The following is a 24,876-nucleotide window of genomic DNA, read 5'->3' as shown; positions in this document are numbered from 1 at the left end:
CTCTGAAACAAATCGCCACAAATGTATCAGCTTAAAACAACACATATTATTTATTTCTCAATGTCTGTGAGTCAGGAATTTGGGCATGGCTTATCTGGGTCCCCTGCTTCAGAGTTTCACCGGGCTGCACTTTTTGCTGGCTGTCAGCTGGAAACCACTCATGAGACCTGGAGACTGTGTGCGGTTCCCTGCCATATAATTCTCTCCCAAGGCAGTTTTGAGTCTCTTAGCCTGATGAAGTAATATAATGTAATTTAGTTGTTGGAGGAACATTCCATCATATTTGCCACATTCTATTGATCAGTAGCAAGTCACAAGTCCTACCAACACTCAAAAGAAGAAGATTATACAAGGGCATGAACATCAGGAGCCTGACGGCAGGGCATTTAGAATGTGTCTTCCACATATCTGATATTTGGTTTGCTGAGTTTATTATGAATGGATGTTGAATTTTGTCAAAGTTGTTTTTTTATAACACCTGATCATATGGTCTGTCTTTTTTAGTTTGAACCTATGGTGACTCATACTGATTGATTTTTGATTATCAGCCAATTTTGCATTCCAGGGATCATGCCTACCTGATTAGGAAGTATTACTTTTTTTTTTCTATATTGATGGTTCTGATTTGCTAATATTTGTGAGGGATTTTCCCATTTATACTCATGGAGCATATTAGTCTGAAGTTTCTTATCTTGTAATTTCTTTGACTGGTTTTGCTATCAGGGTAACACTGGCTTCATAAAATGAGTTGAGAAATGTTATTTTCTATTTTATATAACAGTCTAGCTAGAATTGGTGTTTATTTTTAACATTGGTAGAATACGGAAGTGCAACCATGTGAGCCTGGAGATTTCATTATGAAAAAGTTTTAAATTACAGATTTAATTTCCTTAATAACAATTGGACTATTCAAACTACCTATTTCTTCTTCAGTTACCTTTGGTAGTTGTGTTTTTCAGAAATTTGTACATTTCATATGTTTTCAAATATTGGCATATTGTTCTTCATAGAATTTCTTTATCTATTCGTCCTTTAATATCTGTAGGTTCTCTAGTGATGCCCTCTCTTTCATATCTGGTATTGGGAATTTGTGTCTTCTTTCTTTCTTTGCTTAATCAATCTGACTAGAGATTTATCAATTTTGTTGATCTTTACAAAAAAACCCAGATTTTTGTTTCATTGACTTTTTTATATTGCTTTTCTGTTATTTTCTAAGAAATCCATAAAGTATTAAGTAAGTCCTTTAATATAAAAGTTATAGTTTTCAGTGTTACCATTTTAGTTTTACTTTTACATGTGAACTTTATACTATAAGGTAGATGCCTTAACCAAGTTATTGGAGAAAATTATTACAATAAAAATTGAAAATAACTCCTCAATGGGAAAAGCAAGAACTAACATTTATTGAGAACCTATGTCTTAAACTTTTAGATACATTATTTCATTTTAATTTTTACAGAAACCTCATTATGTAGATAAATATTATTACCTTTTTATAGAGAGAAATGCATGAAGCCAGTATTTAAATTCCTAAGTTTCTTTCACTGTATTTCACCATATCTGATAAAGTATTTTTATTTGCTATAGGATACATTCTCAAAAATTTAAAACATTCTTGATGCTCAACAATGAAGAAATTACTAGTAAATTACAGTACATCTATGGGGTGGATATGAAAGTTATAAGCAGAGTGACCAAGTGTCTCTGTTTGCCCAAACCATCTCTGTTTACTATTCTTGATTTGGCATATTTATTAATAGCTGCCTTTTAACTCTCACAAATGTCCTAGTTTGAATTATAAATCATGTATTCACTCAATTTACACAGCAAAATTAAAAGACAATTATACATTAGAGGGAGAAATAATGATACAAGTTTGCAGTGTTGTTAAAACAATTAATAGATTAGAAAGAAATAAATGAAATGATAATCATGGTTGTGCTAAGGAGGTAAAATTATGAGTTACACTTTTATCTTTATTTTCCAAATGTTCTCTAACATTATGATGTTTGTTTTATAATTTTAAGCTGCATAAATGAAGATGTTTTGATGTAAAATGCCTTTCCAGCTAGAATAGACACTTCTACATTGTGTTCTTATTCATAACATATAAAACTTAGAATTTTATATGGTTTAACTGTTCTATTAGAGGTCAGATGCTTGTAATATGTTTTCATCAAACTTCTAGAGTAAATGCAATTAGAAAAGAAAAAAATGTTGAAATAAGGGTGACTGAAACTGATCTTAATTTGCCTATTCCAATAGTAAAAATTAGCAATTATGAAAGTATTTAAAATAGTATTCTATTTAATGTTTATTGAAACATCAAAATAAAATTCTTACTAAATAAAAGTATTAAAATTTCTTTGATTTGCTGATTCTTACTATGGGATAGGTAGTCATTCAGTCATTAGAGCAAATCTGAGCAGCAGATATTAGTATTATCATTTTACAAATAAGGAAATCAACTATTGCAAATTTAAGTAATTGCAAAGGTCACATGAAAATAATTTGAAGACCTGTGATTATAAGCAAGGTCTTCTGATATCAATACATGTGCTCAACTGCTAAACTATATGAGTGTCTGGGTCTATTGTTATTCTATCTTTGTTGTAGTTTTTTAACTGATATATATAGATGTACATTTTGGGTGGGCACATGTGATAATTTGATACATTCATGTAATCAAATCAGGATAATTGGGATATCCATCACTTTAAATATTTATCTTTTCTTTACACTAGGAACATTCTAATTCTCTTCTGACTATTTTGAAATGTAAAATTAATTAATGTTAACTAGAGTAACCCTACTGATCTATCAAACACCATATCTCATTTGTTCTATGTAACTGTGTATTTGTACATACCACTTTTAATATAAGTAATTAATAAAAGGAAAGTATTTACTTAGCAGAATGAATTATTTGCTAATTTATAAAACATATATATTCTTTGAATTTTTAAATAAATCAATCACATGTGAAAAGCCACCAAGTTATTTTAGGATAGTAAAATCATTTCATTATTGAGAGTTCCTTACTTAATGTCAAAGATTGGATTTCATTGAATACTTTGCAGGAAAATAAAGGCAACTGATGATTGTCATCTTCATCAAGTGTATCCAGCTTGCTATGGAATATTTTCTTCCTCACAGTTCCTCATACATTTTTCTGGAAGTGATTATATTGACAAGTCAGGCCCTTGTCTCTATTAGAAACTACAAAATGTACCATAAAATTAATGATAAATAACTCCTCAATGGGAAAAGCAAGAGCTAACATTTATTGAGAACCTATGTCTTAAACTTTTAGATACATTATTTCATTTTAATTTTTACAGAAACCTCATTATGTAGATAAATATTATTACCTTTTTATAGAGAGAAATGCATGAAGCCAGTACTTAAATTCCTAAGTTTCTTTCACTGTATTTCACCATATCTGATAAAGTATTTTTATTTGCTATAGGATACATTCTAAAAAATTTAAAACATTCTTAATGCTCAATAATGAAGAAATTACTAGTAAATTACAGTACATCTATGGGGTGGATATGAAAGTTATAAGCAGAGTGACCAAGTGTCTCTGTTTGCCCAAATCATCTCTGTTTACTATTCTTGATTTGGCATATTTACTAATAGCTGCCTTTTAACTCTCACAAATGTCCTAGTTTGAATTATAAATTCTTTGAATATCTTTGAATATCTTTTCTGGCAGACTTACTGACTGTATATATATGATTTTTCAAATAACATCGAATCCATTTTTCATTCTATGTTATTTTCAAAGTACAATAATGGACAGTTTAAGAGATTTTAAAAATTCCTTATCCCCAAATAATTTATAATTTTTCCCAGGAATAGAAAATTTCCAATACTAGTACAAAGTATTATTGTATAAACATTCAACTAAATCTATGAACAGAATCCTATGAGGAAAATAAAGAAGACATTAATTTTGAATCTAAGTGCAGAGTAACCATTCAATAAAAAATTCACGTTGAAGTGAGTTGAAATAAAACGTAGATGTCGTTAAATAAGACATACTATGTAATCATATTCTTAACTCCACATTTTTAAGAAGAAAAGTTCAATAGAAAATGTCAATACATCTTTTTTTATAACCAGCCTGATAAAAACTGACTTACTTTGCATGCTGGTTTTTCATATAACCTATTTTTGCTTGTCCAGTTTTGTCACTGGAATCTGAAAAATGTGGTCAATTCTTAAACTCTGAAACAAAATGTTCTATGTAATAAGCCAGATTCTTCTAGGGCATAAACATTACCAAAGAAGAAGCAAAAAAGAAGTATATTTTTGATCAAAGAAGTAGTACAATATCATTTATTACATACATATGGAGAATAGTAGACTGAGAGAAGCTGCATAGTTTTGATATATAGGAAAAATATCTGTCCCTACCAATAGAAAATTAGTATTTTAAAAGCTGTTTTTTACTGAGTAGTGACACTGTTAAAATAAATTATTAGATTAATGCTTTTAACATTCGTCTAATTTTACATGTATCATATTGATCATCTTCTTTGAAAAGTCATATGTAAGTAGTTGTTTTGAATTACAAGACATCAAAGATAATAGTTAAATTCCAATTGAAACGTATTTAACATCTGTGCTATTCTCATAACAACTGTCATACTATCAGGACGTGAGCTCTAATGCATTACAACAAAGTAAAACACAGAGAAAATTAATGACCTACCATAGACTTTCATTTCTATAAGATCAAGTTCAAACCTTTGAGTTGAGTATTCAAGGACTGTAAACCCTGCCTTCTCCTGATATTCTTAAATATTAACTCTGGATACTCTCATACATAAAGTATTTGCTGCAGAACTCATCTTCTCTTTGTTACACATCTCAAGTGTTTTCTTACCTCTACATTATAAAAACCCTCATTTTTCACTTGCCTCCCTTCTCTTTCTTTTCTACTTCCATAAATCCTATGTCTCTTAAAAGCAAATTTATGGCAACATCCTCTATGAAATCATATCCACAGAATTCAACTCCAAAATACAAACTAGAACAATATATTTACAGTGAAAATAACCAATATCAGAATAATATACAGTAAGTCTTCACTTAATGCCATTGATAGGTTGTTGGAAACTGCAACTTTAAGTGAAAGGACATACAGCAGGTCTTCAAATAATGTTGTTTCCTTCAACATTATTTCATTATAATGTTGTAGAGAAGATAAAAAATTGTTCTGTTATACATAGTTTCACTTAAATTTGCAGTTTCAAAGAACCTATCAATGACATTGAGGACTTATTACTAAGAATGTATAAAGAATTGCCATAAATCAGTATGAAAATATAAATGTGTTTGTTTTAGATTCCCCAGAAGCAGACGTTTAGAAAAGAATACAGCAGTGTATTTGGGAGATAAGCCCAGGAAATACTTGTTGAGAGTGTTTTTTCAAGCTGTTTACAGTATTTGGCCATTGGACTTTAACTTTCTGGGGAACTCTGGGTAACAGTGTAAAACACATACCAGGGTTATCAAACACAATGGGAGAGGGAGCAGAGGTATTTGTATTCCTACTTGTCATTAGTTGAGTACTGTCTCTGAGAGGGACATTAATTCCATGGAACTTGGGCTACCAGGTGCATGAACAGACCAGGCTTTAGCAGCTGAAGAAAGCCTTCAAACAGGAAGGAAAGGGGCAGGCAATCATGATTTGTTCCAGTGTACAACAAAATTGTAAAGGCAGGGAGTTCTCTGGTTGGGGCACCAGTAGAAAAATAGGTAAAATAAGTAAACATGTATTTCACAGAAAAGGAAACAAATCTTGCTAATAAACTTTTATTCCTAACTAATCAGCGAAATGATGATTATTACTATTTTATATTTACCAAATTGGCAAAAATGAAAAAAACTAACAAAACCAAGGGTTAGGAAGGACATGGAAAAAAGGTGGAACTATTTTGAATGAAATTTGGCTACATCTAGTAAACATAGACTTGCATTCCCTATGACCAATGATGTCACTTCTAAGGATATAACTTAAGTAATATTTTGTAAATGTATACTGTATGTTCAAAATTATTCACAGAAGCCAATATTTATAATAGCAAAATGAAAAACTAGAAACAACTGTAGGCCAGGCACGGTGGCTCATGCCTGTAATCCCAGCACTTTGGGAGGCCGAGGTGGGTGGATCACCTGAGGTCAGGAGTTTGAGACCAGCCTGACCAACATGGCGAAACCCTGTCTCAACTAAAAATACAAAAATTAGCAGGGCGTGGTGGCAGGTGCCTGTGATCCCATCTACTCAGGAGGCTGGGGCAGGTGAATCACTGTAACCTGGGAGGCGGAGATTGCAGTGAGCCGAGATTGCACCATTGCACTCTAGCCTGGGAGACAAGAGTGAAACTCTATTTCAAAAAAAAAAGAAGAAACAACTGTAATGTTCATTAGAAGGAAAATGTTAAATTGTTTATTCATACAGTGGAATACTATGCTATGCTGGCCAATCAGTCACGTCAAAATGGATGGATTTTTTAAATCTAATACTAATTTTTTTAAGCCTTGGGAAAATGTACACAGTGTGATTTGATTTATATAATGTTCAAAACCATGCAAAACCATACAACATGTTTTGTTTTAGGGAATTAAATATTTGTAGTAAAGCTGTTTCAAAACAGAGTAGTAAACATGATTCAGGAATTTGTGGGGCAAATAGGAAGATGTAGACAGGGAGGGACACCCAGAAGATTTCAAAGATACTGATTCTATTTCTTCATTCTGTTGTGGGTACACATATATTCTTTTATACATATATGTACGTACACACACATACATACATACAAATGCAAATATTATATGTATATATATAAGTGTTTTATATATACATACAAGAAAATATTGGACATAGGAAGAGAAACCATGGAATAAAACGCAGATATAATGTCCCAGGAGAAGGAAGAGAAGCAGGAAAATTGTAGTAGAAGGAGAGAACAAGCAGTGATGGCAACTGTTGCTAGGCAGCGTAGGATCCGAAATAAAATGAGGCTAATGGGATTGGAACTTAGGAGGTCAGTGGAGGCCTTGGTGAGTGCATTTTCAGTAACAGAATTGAGGTAGATGCCAGAAAACAATGACTTGAGTAGTAATCAAAAGCAATGAGTATAGGCAGATTTTTAAATAAGTAAATGCAAGGAGGAAGATAGGCTGTAATTTGAGGAGAAGGCAAATTTGAAGACTATTTAAGAGTATTTTATAAAATAACATAATCTGGACTAGACTATACATAAAAGCATTAAAAATGTTTAAATAGAAATTTACTAATAAAAAAATTAATATTCCTCTGAAAACGTCTCCTGAGAAATCCTTGAGTTAAATCTTTTTACATTTAAAATAATTATTTCATCTAATTTCTAAAACTCCCCAAAGGTTATTTTCTTAATTTTTTGATGCAGTTTATAGCCTTTATGATTGTCTAATTATCTTTTCAATGTTCTTTGTCATTTTTAATAAATATGAATTAGACCAATTTGAATCATGATTTACATACATGTTGAGCAGGCATTAAAGAAATTATTAGTTAAGGGGACAACATACTCCTTCACTTTTCATACTGGGCAACTTTACTCATCGCTGTAACAAATTGTAGACAAATTTTGATGATTAAGTGAAATAGTAACTGGATGCTCTTGCCTGACTATATATGTGAATATTCTGTTGAAAAAGGAACATTAGTTTTAAAATTACAAACAAGCCAAACAACTTGAGATTTCCATGAAAAATGTCCTGGCTAGCGTGCATAAGGTTAGGTCAGCAATAAGAGATGATGTTGCTGATTTTAGCAGTGACATAAATCTTAGTATAGGAGAGTAGCATGGAAGTGGATAAATGCTATTTACTTTAATAACAGGCAAAATTTTCGAACTGTAACAACATGCTCAATAAATTATTTCATTACTGTAATACCAAAGGAGAGTTGAAAAATGTATTACATTTCTATTTTTTCTCCTCAGAGATACATATTTTTTTGTTCTGTTTCTATAGCAACATCAATGCAGTGACTAAAACTTTAACTCCTTTTTAGACTACCTGATGGCTTCACACAGCTCCTAAACCTGACCCAGCTCTACCTGAATGACGCCTTTCTTGAATTTCTTCCAGCCAATTTTGGAAGGTAAGAATAAGAAATTTAAATTATGCAATTATATCTCACCTTAGGTAAGTGCTTTACCAGTGCCAGTTGATGAGACTTCAAAAGTGACAGTTGTGATTAAAGATAGGCCTCATTATTATTCAATAAATGAAACTCTGTTAATTAATGAAACTTTTGCAAAAAAATAAAGTAAAATTAGGCCTTTACATGACATTAATAGTCAAATAAATTCTAGATGAATTAAAGAGTTGGATATAAAAACAAAATAAAGCCAGAAATTATCTGGGGGAAAAAAAAGGAGATGAATATTTATGGCTCTTTTGTTGAGAAATACCTTTATAGGCATAGAAGCAAAGAAAAATATCATAAATGGATAGATATGATGACCTAAATACTTTTAACATAAAGTATCAGAAAATCAAAGATTTAAGGTAAAACAATCAACTGAAAAAATAGTTTCATTATATATGAAAAACAAATTATTTATATATTTAACATAGAATTCTTACATATAAATATGAAAACAAAGATTTTAGAGAAAAATGGTCAAATTACAAGGAAAAAGCAATTCATAATAACACATAAATGGCTGGGGAACACATAAAAAAAGTCTGTCTTCACAAATAATAAACATAATACAAGTTAAAACAATAAAAGACTGTTATGTTCCAACATATTGCAAAAAATTTTTTTAGAGTATAAGAACAGAGATGATCTCATGCTCTCTGATAGGATTGCAGAATGTTATGACCTTCATGCAGGGCAGTATGCTTTTAAAACCTTTGAAAATATTTACAACCATTGCCTTTGTGAATCATTTCTAGAAATGTCTATTGCCATTGTCAGATATCCCACTAGTATTTATGGACAAGTTTATTGTTATTTACAATGTGAAAAAAGTGGAATCACACATCTGTCTAGGATATTGGTTAAATATATTACGGTTCATCTATATGATAGCACTATATAATAATAATATTATCTTAGGGAAGTATTTTTTAAAATTCTTAAGATGTTTCCAATATGAATATGACTCTGTATGAAATAAAAGACTGTATCTTAGAAGTAAAATTATGAATAATTTTTCTTGTCATCTTGACATGTTTTTCAATATTTTTCAGGTGTTCTACAATGAACTTCTTTGTGCAAAACATATATCTCAATAGCTAGGACATTTTTAAGTTTACTGTCAACTGCATTTATGTAAATGATCGTCTTTGAAATTGTTCAAATAATAGACTAAGTATACCTTGACACCAATCTGTTGACCGAAGCTCGCACAGGACATTAAGAACTCAGTTGAATAATGAAGTCACTTAACATGTGACAGCCTCCATTTACATACTGAGAGCACATCAACATTTCCCAGATTCCCTTACTTTTGCAGATCACGACATCACTACACTTATGAACAGCATATACTTGAGCAGTTTTAAAATTCACGGAGCATCCAAAGAGCATTGTTTGGCTTCTAAATGAATTGGCATTTTTCATCATTCATCCATAGAAACTAGCCTTGCCTTTCTGGTACTGACCACAGCCTTACAATATACTTTGGATTTATCAAATCAGAAAATATTTAATTATTATCTTAAGATACATTTTTTTCTTGAACTTTTAAGTTCTCTTTAAGTAGTCCTAATGTGAGAAAAACATTTGGGCAAGTGAAAAACATAATACCAATACCAAAACCACTTGAAAATAGAATTTAATTTTGCATAAATTGCCTACAAAAAATATGCTCTATTTTATTATTATAATCTAAAAATGTCTTTAACCGTCAACTGGATAGTTTAACAAGAGGACACTTAAAATTCCTTTTAAAACCTGAGATTCTGTACTCCTAAAAGCCAAAATCAGTACAAAATATTATACTAGTACAATTGTTGAGAAGATTTGAGACATGCAAATGTTTAAGAAATCTCCTTTACTAGCAATATACCCATGCCGTGAAGAACTGAATCACTTTATTTCATATACAGATTAATCATTATAAGATTAAAATTAAATAAAAAGCTTGATAGGAGGCAAAAAAAAGAAAGGAAAGAGATCTACATGAAAACCTAAAAATACAGTAAATATGGGAGATGTAGATGAAAAACTTCAAATGTAAAATATTTCCCCAAACATTAAGGATTCAGAGAATCCAACTAATATCTGTTCTAAAGTAGCTTCATCTGAGTACATTTTAATGTTCAATATGGACATGAATAACAATAGTGTGTCCTAGACTGCAAAACTTAACAAGTAACTAAGTGTGAAATGCATTCCTAATCACAAATGTTACTCAAGCAAAAGAAACTCTGAATACCTCTCATTCTTTTCACATGATTTCCCCAACCCCAGCATTGTCACGGGACAGATGATGTGACAGATTTTTACATGCATAACATTTTCATAAATGTTAAAATATGTGCCTTAGAGTCAATGAAATATGGTATATTGCAGCACTTCTCCCATTGTGTAAATAATGAAAATAATAATAGCCAATTCTTATTAAAACTTGTGATATACCAGAAATTATGCTTTACATGTATTACATTATCTAATGTTCCAAACTGTATAAATCTGATACTGCTGTCACAGACTTATGGATAAGGAAATTGAATTAAGAGAGGTTAAGTAATTTGCCCAGTGTCAGAGAGGCAGAATATGAAAGAGTTTGGATTTCACCCAGGTTTGTCTTCCTACAAAGTCCCATTTTTTTTAACTCTATGCTATAGTATTTGCTTTTTAGTTTATTTATAATCTCTTGAGAGAAATTATTGTCATATTCCAGTGAACACAGCATCTGGTATTTAGTATACATTCAATTATCTATTGAATGGATAAAATTAAACAACAAATATATTTTTATAAAACACAGGAAATTTAGAAGGCTGGAATCCAAAGATATCTTTAAAATATCTCAGTTAATTTTAGGAAAATGGTTTTTGTCATTGCCCAGTATTAATGTAACCCTACTCATAATCAATATGTATATTTCTTTAAAATCTATAAACATAGTAAAAAAAAATTTGGACATAGCTGTTTGAATAGTGATAATGATAGTTTACCATAGTAAAATTTATTTTTATTTTAATTTTTAATTATTATGGGTACATATAGTTGTATATATTTATGAGGTATGTGTGATATTTTAGTACAGACATACAATGTATAATCATCAAATTAGGGCAATTGGGGTATCCATCACTTCAAGCTTTTATCATTTCTTTGTGTTAGAAATATTCCAATTCTACTTTTTTAGTTATTTTTAAATATACATTGTTGTTAACCATAGTAACCCTATAGTGCTACCAAATACTAGATCTTATTCAATAATTTTTTAGACAGACATACTAAGAGGAAATTTTTAAAATTCATTTCTGTAGACTTGTCAAATTGCGGATCTTGGAGTTAAGAGAAAATCACTTGAAAACTCTACCAAAGTAAGTGACTGTGTATTTTCTGAATTTTGAACTGTGATTTTTTTCACTAGTAAGAGAAATAACTACTTTTATTTTGTCTGTGTTTTGGCACTTTGAGTTAATTTATCTACACATTTTTCCTAAAGGCCAAAAAGTATGGTATACTGTAAAAGATTCATATTACATGAGAATGTATTCTGTTTTATAAACCTGTAATTACAGGTAAAGGTGGAAAGAGTTCGCTTAAGTTTCTTCTCATGGCTGAAGATACATGCCAGAAAAGTATTGCACTAAAACATAAGAAATTGTCCGTCTTATAGCTAAAAACAATAGTGTCACAAGGTTCAACCTAATAGGATGCTTAATTCTTCAAGTTAATTTATGGATTGTAGTGTATCTTTCAGTTTTTACATCAAGAATATGCCAGAAATTTTTAGGAAAAAAGATTAAAATTTTTCAAGAGGTCATAAAGTGGTTTAGCTAGAAGTTATATATTCTTGCACATTGTTCATTTTTACTAGTCTATTTAAAATTTGGTTTACATAAAAATATAGGATACATTTTAAAGTAAAAACTAATCCCTAAAATTTTATGCAGTGTTTACCATAATAAAATGCTTTGTTTCACCCAGCTTTGCCTTATTCATGTGTAACAATAGAATTTTGTGTTTTACAGAGTTAATTATTTTTGAAAGTCAAAATGGGTTTTTTACTCAATTAAATCAGTATAACTTGTATATGTTATGATGAAAATATTTAAAGTACCAGGTTGCTATTATCACCCTTCTGCAGTATTATAGAAAAATATTGAGTACAGTGAATAATTTTTTAAACATTTCAGTAGGACTTAGATTCATCTGCTGAACCAAAATGTAACCTTGATTTTTACTTATTAAATCCTTTTCCTAAGCAAACTGGATTGACTAATATTTCAACAACATACCTTCAAGTGCATTTTATGTATGATATTGTGTATTAAAATTGTCATTGCAATATAATGCCACAATTATGAAAATAACTTTCAATAATGATATGGATTTAATTTGAATATATACATAAAGATAAAACACCTACTTAATCCTCCATAAGAGATGACAAGGAGAGAGCATAGAAATGAGGAAATGTCTGCATATTTCACCATCCTGCACTTTTGAATTATGCCTTTCTCTAAGCTAAAGCGTTGGGTATGGGCCTAACCCAAGGAACCCCTCCCACGTTGGGGGCATAAACAGGTGGAAATATGGTTGAGGGTGTTAATCATTCAAGTGGAAATTTCCTGCAAATGCAGCTAGTGCCACTGAGTCCATCCCTCATGCTTTTGTCTGCCACATTTAAAGTAAGTGGAAACATGGCTAACTGGAAGCTAAACCAAGATAGAAAAGCAGTTGTCCCCTTCACCTAAATATATACATTTAGGTCAAGGAAAAAATATTGAGTACAGAGGAGAATCCTTTTCCCTCTGTTCTCAAATAATGGCTTTCATTTGAACTACAAAATAAACCTGACATATGTTGTTAGGTTTTTAAATATATATCTTTAAATATGAATCTTAAATATAAATTAAAACCTGATATAGAGAGATAATATGGACTTTATATGAAATAGCTGTGTGAATAAATCAGAGTAATGAGAAACAATAACAACAACAATTGGTGCTGGGGTATTGTGCAGGCTTTGAGATTGTGGCCCAGTATTAAACAGAATTAAATTAAGTAGAATAATATGCATAAACCAATTTGGACATAGAAAAATGTTGTAAAGATATATTAGAACTGATGTTGGGTCTCTTTGATAGACTCATACACCTATAACTTATATAGCTGTTACAGCTTTTACACTTTAAGAAACATTTTCAAAGTTACTTGCAATCTAGTGTGTTCCTTTTATAACTCACAGGCCAAAATCTAAAGAACCAAATTCAGGCATAAAATATACATAACTTTAGTTTTGGGTCTATAGAATGAGAATTGCAGAAATTCTTCTTTGAATAAAAATAAACTTTGTTTTCACTATGTATTATACCTTTTGATCACCAGTCTATACCTCATGTAACTTAACGCTACATGAGAACATTATAGTATCCTTCATTTTGCACTCCCAATAAAAATAAAGGTAAAAACATAGTTTTAGGAAAAACAATTTTAGTTTAACAATAACTATTCTGAGAAGAGATAACTCATGATTTCCTTAGAGATACAAACAAGATGTTGGATTGTTAGTTATTTTCTCTTCTTTTCATCTTTTAAGTTTATATGCTTAGCAATCTGTGCAAAATGTGAATGTGTGCAAGAATTATAATATAACATACATGAAGATGTACATCCTTTAAGCAAACTGATGGAGACTCTTAGCTGTATGCAAATTCTAGGATAATTTTTTTCAGTTACAAAAACAAATTAGTATTATAAGTTTCCTTATGATGTTTATGATCATTCCTCTAGATACATCAAGGAGTAATAAAATTAAGTCCTTTGGATACGCATTTGCCTAAAACTCATTGAAATAGTCAAGTCTTGATTATTTGTAATAATAGAAGACAGTGAACTTCTGAAAATAACTAGATTGCCAAAAGGAAAAATTTTTAGATTATATGATACAGTTTTTCCTTACACAAGAATTATCTTCCTAATTGTGTTTTTTGAGGGATAGTCAGAAAATGTGTAGATGGTAGGGAGAATTCAAGTGAATGTTAGATGTCAAGGGAAAACCAAGCCTTTGTTTGCTTATTTGTTTGCTTAGTTATTCCTTATTTCATTTGTTTGTGTAAGAGTATCTCAAGGTTAGGAATTAAAGAGAAGCTAGATTCTCGGTAATGCTGTCTCAGGGTGTCTCATGAGGCTTCAATGGGCTAGGGTTTGCCTCAAATCTCACTCAAGTAGTGGTTGGCAAATGGGTTTCTCACTGGTGATAGACTGGAAGCTTTCCATTCTTTTCCTATAGAAGCTCAAGTGTGCTCCTCTATAGGGCTACTCTCAATGTGGCTGCTCGCTTCCTTCTGAGCAAGTGATTTGAGAGAGAGAGTGTGCATCTAAGACAGAAGCCTTGGTCTTCTTATAATCTAAACTCAGAAGTGATATACTATGATGCCTACCATATGCTATTGATCACAGAGACCAAATCTGGACCATTTCTTCCAAAGTATGGAAGAAAACAACGTTAAGACTATAAATACCAGGAGACAGGGATTAATGGAGTCCATTGTAGAGGTTCCTACCACAGGTCTGGTTCTCAGCATTGCTGGTCTAGAAATTCAATGCTGACATATACCAAATGCATCAGATGCAGAAGGCCAATGCACACAATATAAAATAGTCTCCCTTCTTCTTTATACTATTTCATTATTGTGTTTGATTTTCATCATAGCACTTACCGCTCTCTATATGATTTTGACTCTTTGTTTACTTGGAGATTATCTCCTCAAGACAGTATGAGTGCCATTAATGAGAGGTTATTTCCAATTGGTCACTGCGGACTCTCCAGTGCCTTAAACATGGTAGACATTTCAAACCAGAATGCTGAGCTATGGATTCACAATGACAAGTATCTGTCATGTGACCTTGACATTTTGCATCACTTGATTATTTTTCTCCACAGAAAATTATATGGGAAGCCAAACATTATAATCAGATTAGTCTTGGAGAGCAGCATGAAGTCAGACAAGGACAAATGATTGGGCTTTCTCAATAGCTGATAGCCCAGACTTGGATTTTATAAACCTACACACATTTTCTCTCTCTCTAGATGGTTTCAAGTTAGGCATAATAGTTAAGACATGACAGGGAGAAAAATAACTTCATATAATTAATATTTATAACAACTAAATAAAATACAAAAATAGTATAACTGCTTTTTATTAAAATGTGTCACATTTCATCAAGAAACAAAATATATGTCAAGATAAAAATGAAGGGATAAAAACAATTTTTTAAGTGAAATTTAGAAATTTTTTCCACAGAAGTAACATAACATCATATAAATGGTTGGTAATAATGGTGGGTTTTAACTTTAAATAAAACTGTTCCATGTGTGTGAGAAGAATTTTTCTAATACCCTCAAGTTAAAATAAGGCCTCATTCATTAATAATTTATCAAGGCCAAGACTAACTTTGTTTCAACTAGAGTTAAAATATATTATGTAAATGCATGTGTTAATTATGAAACTATGAAGTAATATGAAGAAAAAGAAACATAAATTAAGGTAACATGAATATTCATGTCTCCTGATGCACAAGGCATGAAACATGATACCTCACTTTGCTGTCATATACACTGACTAAGAGAGGAATGTTTCAAATATATTCCAACAGAATTACTGGGGTAATATCAGTAAATACAGTAAAACCTGATGAACATATTCAAAGTTGGGAAAGTGGATGGATTTGGTAGATGAAGAATGCTAAGAGTTGTTGGAAGAAGTTCTAAGTGGAAAGATAAATCTGAAGTAATGACAGTATCTTTTGGGTCAGTGACCCTTCTGAGAATCTGAAAAGAGCTATGGAATATAGAAAAGCGTTAATTCTAAAACGCAAGTTGTATCTATTTTCAGTATATGAATAACCTATTGTGAATATACATGTTCTTATTTTCACCTAGAAGTAGACTATTTTGCCTTTTATGTAAAATAAGCCACATCAAAATACCTAGTATTGGCCAGGAGCAGTGGCTCACATCTGTAATCCCAGCACTTTGGGAGACCAAGGCAGGCCAATCACTTGAGGTCAGGAGTTTGAGACCAGCCTGGCAAACATGGTGAAATCCCATCTCTACTGAAAATACAAAAAGTAGCTAGGCATGGTGGCATACACCTGTAACCCCAGCTACTCAGGAGGCTGAGGCAACTGAATCGCTTGAACCTGGGAGGCAGAGGTTGCAGAGATCATGCCACTGAACTCCAGCCTGAGCAACAGAGGGAGACTCCATCTCAAAACAAAACAAAAAAAAAACAACAAAAAAAAACCTAGTATAGAGCACCAAAAAGAGGGACCTCCCGATTTTAGGAATCAGATTTGTCAAATGGATAATTTTAGTCATATAACCATTTCTAGTATGTTCATTGAAGAAGATTTTTTTAAGAAGAGAATATTTTATTGAGTAAATTTTATTTTGGGTTGTTAATAGGATTAGATTTCATTATCATCTGTGAAGTTTTTTAATTTCCCATAGTAGAAATTATTAAGGAATTATTTAAGAGAAAAATTTTCCGAAGTACAAGCATAAATGATACTTTTAAACTACTAAACTATATATGCTAGATATCTCGTAAATGGTGTATCTATTATTTATATGATTTTATCCCTTGGGCATCATTGCTTTTATTAAGTGATTTTGCCCCTGAAAACAAAGGTTCAGAAACTCTGTAGTACCACCTTTGTGAATACCCAAGGACGTGTACACAACATAAATATACTCACAGAAGATGCCAATACATTAAAACTTAACTGGACATACTCTTCCAAAAAGATTCACTTTAAATTACATATGTAAATTAAAACCAGAGCTACACCGACAGCTGCACACTGTTAAGGAAAGATATTAGATCATGAAAGTCAAAAAAGACTAAGGGACTATTACAGATTCAAGAAGACTAAAGACACTAAAAGAAATGTCATTCTGAACCGGTTCTTTTGCTACAGAGGACATTTTTGAGACAACTGACAAAATTTGGGTTTGAAGATTAGATGGTAGTAATATATCACTATTAATTTCCTGATTTGGTTGCTTGTATTTTGATCGTGTAGAATGTTTCTGTGTAGGAAATACCGAAGTATTTGGGAGGATGGGACACCAGATTAGCGGTTTACTCTCAAGTAATTCAGAAAAACATGATTTTTAGTTTTTAAACATTTTTGTAATTTTATAACTGTTTCAACAAAAAAGTCACTTTATTTTTTATTGTGTTCTTCAATTTCCTTTTTAATTTTTTTTATTGTGGTAAGACTACTTAACATGAGATCTACCCTCTTAAACTTTTAAGCATACAGTACAGTATTGTTAGCCATAGGCACAATGTTGGACAGCAGATGTCTGCAACTTGTTCATCTTGTATAACTGAAACTTTATACCAATTGAACAACTCCCCATTCCCTCCTCCCCTCAGCCCCTGGCAGCCATCATTTGATGCTGTTTCTGTGAGTCTGACCATTTTAGATACCCTGTGTACGTGGAACATGCAGTATTTGTCCTTCTGTGACTAGCCTATGCCACTTAGCAGATTCACCCATGTTCTCACATATGGCAGGATTTCCTTCTTTTTTAACGTGGAATAATATTCCGCTATATACATACATACCACATTGTCTTTATTCGTTCATCTGTTGTTGGACATTTAAGTTGATTCCATATCTTGGCTACTGTGAATAATGATGCAATGAACACGGGAGTGCAGACATCTCTTCAAGATCCCCGGGTCAGTTCCTTTGGATATATATTTAGAAGTGGGATTGCTGGATCATATGGTAGTTCTATTTTAAATTTTTTTAGGAAACCATTCACTATATTTTACCATACTGTTTTCCACAGGAGCTGTACCATTTTCCAATATAACAAAGGGAACATAAAAATGTGTTTTAGAAATATATTTTCAAAGATAAATTCCTTAAAAATAAAGATAAAAGCACTTTCAACACAGATAAAATTATTAACTGTATGAAATATTTGTCAATATATAGGTTAAGAGAAGAATTTGCACTTCCATACTAAAATGCTAAGGCCATGAGGCCTATAGTTCGAGCACTTTGGGAGGCCAAGGTGGGAGAATCACTTGAGCCCAGGAGTTTGAGACCAGCCCAGGCAACAGAGCGAGGCCCTGTCTCTACAAAAATTTTTAAAAATTAGCTGGGATTGGTGGTGTGTGCCTGTATTCCCAGCTACAAGGGAGGCTGAAGTGGGAGGATCACTTGAGCAAAGGAGGTAGAGATTGCAGTGAGCTCTGATCATGCCACTGCACTCAAGCCTGGGCAACAAAGTGAAACCCTCTCTCAAATAAATAAATAAAAGGCTTAAATATGTGTAAAAAACAGCATTTTAGAAGTAAAGGTTCTATGTATGTGACTAATATATGCACTGTGTTTTTTTTCCTAACCTGAATGGCAATAAATGCTACATATTTATAATTATCACTCAAATTTCTAAACTATTCATTTCCAAATACTATGTTTTATTTTTCATATAAGTTCGTTTATTCTTTTTTAATAAGATTACTCCATAGACAGGCTTATCTAAAATATAATAGATTTGCTATGTTTTCTTTTTTAAAATCCTTCCTTCCTTTGTTATCTAGTTTACTACCAGTTATTATCAAAATAATGAAGAAAGCTCATAGATTAATATGTATTCTTAACTGGACAGGTGTGACTAAGTCATGTTTCCATTCTCATTTTAGTGTCCTATTAATGAATTTATCTCGCTTGGCATTATGCTACCCTACTAGCTATTTTAATGAAATACATCAATAGGTTCCTTAGTGCCATTGTAATGAAAATTCCATTGTCAAGGACAGCTTACAGAATGGCTTTTTGATGTTTCTATTAACTCTGTATTTGTAATTCTGTTTTGTAACTGTAATACATAATTGGATACTGTGTGATTGTGTAATCATATTACCTTACGCTTTTACCAATTTATAACAATTTACAAGGTACAGTGATTTGCTGAACCCATGGTACCATCCTCTTCAGGATTATCTTTATCAAAACCCTCAGCATGACAAGCTAACTAACCAAGGGAAACCACATTAGTGCCCTCTGCTTTTAGAGAATTATACATAGAAACAGATATTTTATTTACTTCTTCTCACTTGGTGTTATATTTTCAATTCAAATGAAATAAGTGGATAATTATGACATTCTATATTTAAAAGTATTCTATAAATTATAATGCATTATAACAAAGTGATTATTAGAGTCACTTCTAAAATATCAAACATATGCTTTCCATAGACTCACAAAGAAAACACTGAGTTCTGCCTTGTGAACGAATTGTATTTATTTTTAAACTTATACTCTCAACACAAAATTAAGAATGATAATATTATGGTTAGCTAAGGATGTGGCAACAATGGGAAGAGCTTGGAAGAGGTCACAAAAACCAAGTAACACCATGGTATTCAAATTGCTCTTTTCAGACTACTTCAAACAATAGCTACTCTGATCCCTGATGATTAGTTTACCAAAAGATAAAAACTGCCTGCAGTAACAGTGAGGCTGAAAGCACTCAGCTTCAGTTTTATAAGATCTCGGAGGCTTAGTCTCTAGTGGAACAATTAGCCCACACTCTTCTGTTTCACTGAGAAGAGCTGTAAAGTACTTGAGTGGGAATGTACTTTGCAGTCAAAAGGCCCTTGTTGCTTGTTTATGGGTTATTTACCTTCTTTGAATCTCAATGTCCTTATTTGTAAAGAGTGCTGGATATCATTACCTCTTTTAAGCTGGGAAATATATTTTGGGTAAGAGTTGATGAAAATAAGGCTTATTATCATTTAGACCCAGGAAAAATTTTAAATAAATTTAGTATACACTGGCACTTAGAAAATCTGGGTGTGTGCAAGAAAAGATTGACATGAGTTCTAGATATTTTTCATTTTATCTCATAAAAATATCTTTATCATAAATGAAATAATGTTATTTTTAGTTTTTTATAATAAATTCTTAAAAATAATGTGTGATGCTAACGTGCCTTTCTTACTTCACCAGCAGTACTCTAATGAAAACTTACACAACTCATTTTCTGTCATTCTCAATAAAAAATATAGAAAATGTTTAACTAAATGATCTAGTTATTAATTCTTAATGACTTTTTGCTTTTAAAATTGGTAGCTTCTTTAGGCAAATATTGAATTTAGCAACTGAAACACATGATAGAAATTAACACTCCACAAGGATTAGGAAAGGCATACATCCATTGTTTGTATCTTCATGTATCTTATAAATTCATTATTGTGGATTTTTGTTATATCCTTTATGGTTTCTAAATAAATGTAGTATTTTTCCTAAATGAATGTTCTGAAACATTATACTAATACTGACTTTCGTCTCAGTGTCTCAGGCCAGAAAATACACAAACAACCTAGTTAACAGATATATTCCTGTGGTCTCAGGTATTACCTCTGTGCTGATGAGCAGCAAACATTTATTTCTAGCCTGAACTTTTTACCTGAATTCCAATTCCATATTCCAATAGCCAATATCAAATGGAATATTCACCACATGTTAACATGGAAATCATCCTCCTTGCTCTTTTCCACCCACCACCCCATAACAAAACCAAACTTGGTAAAACCAAATCAAACAGAAATCCTGTTTCTTATTATACACTGCCTAATGACAGCACTACCCACAGAATCACAGAAAGTAGAACTATCCATCTCATTTTCCTCTCCTACTAGCCCCAAATCACTAGCCATCAACTTATGTCACATCTGAGCATTCTTCCCTTCCCACGTTGTTGCCCTACTTGAGTTTCTTAATAACGCTTGCCTGTGCCTTCAACAATTCCTCCCCCTTCTCATTTCTACCATTGGAATACATCTTCCTTATTGTTGTCAGAGCTTTCTTATTAAAACACACCAAGGCACATGTCAATTTGAAAGCGCAGAATGACTGCTCACAGCTTTCAGAAGACAAAATGTCAAGAATTGTCATAGCTTGAAGTCAACATTTCTGGCTTCATTGCCTCCCAACACTTTCACAATCTCACGAGGTTTCTGCTACATCCAATATACAATGCACCTTTATATCTCTAAGCATCTTTCTTGAGACATTCCCTTTTTCTGTCTGAAAAACTCCAAATTATCCCTTAACTTTCCCACCACTTTCACCATGAAATTAGCCATAGATTTTGCATTCTGAGTGGTAGCTTAGAAATTCTTCTTGAGTTTTTGCAAGGCAAAGTTTCCATGGGAATTTGGATCTAATTATAGTTTTACTCAGAAATATAATAAGCTTAATTCTGTGAGGGTTTTTTTTTTGTTATCTTGAATATATTATCTGAAGCTTTAACTCCATGGTTCAACTGTCAAGTAAGCAACTGCTGAGCAGTGTGCTTTCCCTACCCAACTGCAGATTTTGGAATGGCACAGTCTCCGCAGCAGTGGACACATAACAGGTATTGAGGGACTAATTTTCACCAGGCTCTCTTCTATGATATTTTGGTAGGTGCACAAAAAAAATTAAAAACAACCCTGAATTTCATCAGATATATTTTATTATAGCATCTTGAAAGATTTCCCTACCACCTATGCTTTGATTTTTACTTTTATAAAAGACCCTTCATGCATAAACAACAAACTACCCCATTATTGATAGTTGGTTCAATAAGACACACCAAAACCGCTGAAATGTATCTAACTCTCCATAGATTTTCTGCTTTCTTCAGGTCTCCTCTCTCCTCTCTACTCAAGTCAGGGTTATTTCAGGTCTTTCAATATGCAAAATACATCTTTAAAAAGCTCGCTTTTCTGTCGAACAGATGCAAGGGGGAATATTTCTAAATTGCTATAGTTTGCCACAGTTTCTGTGACATTTAAGATAAGTGGCTGAGCAATATTAAAAATAAAAATTCACATAAGAAATTAACTTCATGATATTAATTTCTTTAGATGTATATTTTATATTTTCTTTTGGCAATATGAGGTTATAGTTTGTCCTTTCATGGATTTAAAAAAAATCATTTTCTTACCAAACTAATTTTTCCATTGTGTTTAGTTTTATATTGTTTATATTGCATATACCCCAAACCTTTACCTAACTACTTTGCATTTCTATTCCTTTTGCTTTAAATTTAACCTTTTCCCATAACTTTAATAGGACTCCTGTTCACATTTACTACTTAACAGCAATCTTTTCTAGTTATAAAATAAATGCACTATAATTTTATGAGCAAGATTAGAAATAAAATTAGATTACAAAGCTATGAATCTTATCAAGCATTAGCTGTTTACATTTATGTTCATTCTAAAATGATGAGATAGAATTCATATAAATTGGTTAAAAAGTAGGAGCATTATTTAGGAAATGTTCAGTGGCACTGTAGATAAATGAATTATTTTGTATTATAGTAAAAAGTCATTAAGGCTATCTATTGGCTCTGGATTATACTGAAATACATCTAAAAAAAGCAAAAACTTCATTTTGCTTAAATGTTTCACTGAATTTTCAGAAGAAAATGGAACAGCATTTCTTATACTAAATATAACTTAAAGAGCATCTTTTAAATTATTACTTCCATCTAAATGGATATACATTGTAAAATATAAAACACATTTTAAAATATATGTATTTTAATATATATACTTTAGTTTTATAAAAGGAAGATCTAATACCTAAAAGCTTTACTTTAGAGAGAATATAAAATGAAAAATCTTTGGCTTCCTTTTGTTCATACAATAACATCTAAACCCCAAAACATGGCATTCCAGGCTCTTCACAATCTGACCCCAACTTTTCCTCCTACCACTGCCTACTTAATTCCCTAAATATGACTCCCAAGTTTGTGCCTCTGAAGACATACTGATAAGTTCTCACTTTATATAATGAACAAGTCAGTTAAAAATAACTTTAATTGATCATGTACCTAATAGGTGTCAGACACTATTCTCAGTGCCAAGGAATCTAACAATTTTCCACTGTTCAATGACTTTCAAGTGTGGTGGAAGGAGACAGATAATAAAATATAAACAAATAAATGAGTAAGATTGGTAACTGCTATGAAGAACACAGGATGATGTTATAGAGAGAGGTGGGTTTTTGAGGGTTCATGGGGATGTTGGGTGATTTGGGGTGGGGGTTGGTTTTTTTGTTGTTGTTTTTTCTAGGCTGGTCCAGAAAGACCTTTATGAACAGGTCCGGTTTGCATCTAGATTTGAATGGTAGGAATGATGAAGTTGTAAAGAAAGAGAAAGAGCAAAAATAACAACCAAAGAAAAAAAGAAGAAAATCAGGTGTACAAAACTTGTGATGGCAGCAAGCTTGAGATGTCTAAGAAGCACAAGGCCAGAGTAGTTGAACATGCCCAGTGCAAGGTGAAGGAATGTGAAAGGACAGTGGGGTAAATTTATGAACTGCTTTGTGAGCCATGTTGGGAAATTAGGATTGTATTCTGATCATAATGTGAAGCCATGGAGACTTCGAGCAAAGGAAACATGTGATTTGATCTTAGCTTTACAATGAACAGTCTGACTTCTCTAAAGAGAAGGGATTTTAGGGAGACAACACTGAAAAACGGACACCAATCAGGAGATGATTGCAATAGTGAAGATGAGTAATGTTGATGACTTTGTCGGAGATTGCAGTTATGGAGACAATGAGTGGGAAGATTTGTGATCCATTTTGGAGGTAGGTCCTTGCTGATGGACAGAATGCGTGGTGAAAAGAAAAAGTAGGAACCAAGGCACATTTCCAAATTTTGGGTTTAACTAATTGGATATGGTGACACAATTTCCTATATAGAGAAACTTTGAAGAGTAGTAGATGAGGGGAATTGGGAATTTGATATTGGCAATGGAAAGTTTGAGATGTCTATTAAACAATCAGCTGTTGGTAGCTAGATACATAAATCATCTGCTCAGGGAGATAGATAAATTTAAGAGTCATCAGTGTATAGATTATATTTAAAATTATGAAACTCTTTGAAGTTATTGAGGGAGAGAACACAAATAGAGAAGCAATGAGGAGCCGGAATTGAGCTTGAAACATTTATAGTTTGAGCATGGAAAAGGAGCCTATAAAAGATTATGAGAGTGAGCAGCCAGAGAGTTAAGAAGAAAACCAACTGCAGGTAGTGCCACTGAAGCCTAGAAAAAAATGTGAGAGGGAGGAGTCAATTGTACCAAATGTTACTGAGAAGTCAATTAAGAAGGAAAAAGAAAACTAAGCATTCGCATTAGCAAGATACAGGTCATTGAGAGGAGTTTGATAAGAGCTATTTTAGTAGCGCATTATGTGCAGCCTTATTAGAGTAGTTGAGGAGAAAATAGGGATTAGCAAAAAGAGACAACAAGCACAATTTCTTCCATTTTAACTGCAAGATGCAGCAGTGCAGATGTCAGTAACTGGACAGGCACATTGCATCATGAAAAGGACTTTTTAAAGATAGATCTTAGTGGAGCATACTAGCAGGCTGATGAAAATGACCCAGTAGAAAGAAAGGAATTAATGATGCAGAAGAGAAGGGAAATAATTACCAGAAGAAATGCTTGAAGAGGTGAGGGAATGGGATGTAGAGCACAAATGGAGAAGATGTCCGTAGAAGCAGGGACTCTTCTAACATGGAAACACTGGTGGCCCGGGAGTGGAAAGATAAAAACGTTCTCAACTAATTTCTTTGATGTTCT

The 24,876-nt window shown here is 32.2% G+C and overlaps 1 protein-coding gene across 12 annotated transcripts in view; it reads left to right on the top strand.

Annotated features, from left to right (window-relative positions):
- LRRC7 (leucine rich repeat containing 7) overlaps nucleotides 1-24,876 on the top strand; it is a 577,334-nt gene that overhangs the window by 263,078 nt on the left and 289,380 nt on the right. For all 12 annotated transcript variants that reach the window (XM_055117394.2, XM_034967334.3, XM_055117378.2 and 9 more), the window contains 2 exons: nucleotides 8,072-8,161; nucleotides 11,515-11,571. In XM_055117394.2, coding sequence (XP_054973369.1) covers nucleotides 8,072-8,161; nucleotides 11,515-11,571 — 147 coding nt within the window. The remainder of the gene's footprint in view (nucleotides 1-8,071; nucleotides 8,162-11,514; nucleotides 11,572-24,876) is intronic.

This window comes from Pan paniscus, chromosome 1, assembly GCF_029289425.2.
Source record: "Pan paniscus chromosome 1, NHGRI_mPanPan1-v2.0_pri, whole genome shotgun sequence".
NCBI lineage: Eukaryota > Metazoa > Chordata > Mammalia > Primates > Hominidae > Pan > Pan paniscus.
Note: the sequence above shows the minus strand (reverse complement) of the source record. Positions and strands in the feature narration are given on the sequence as shown.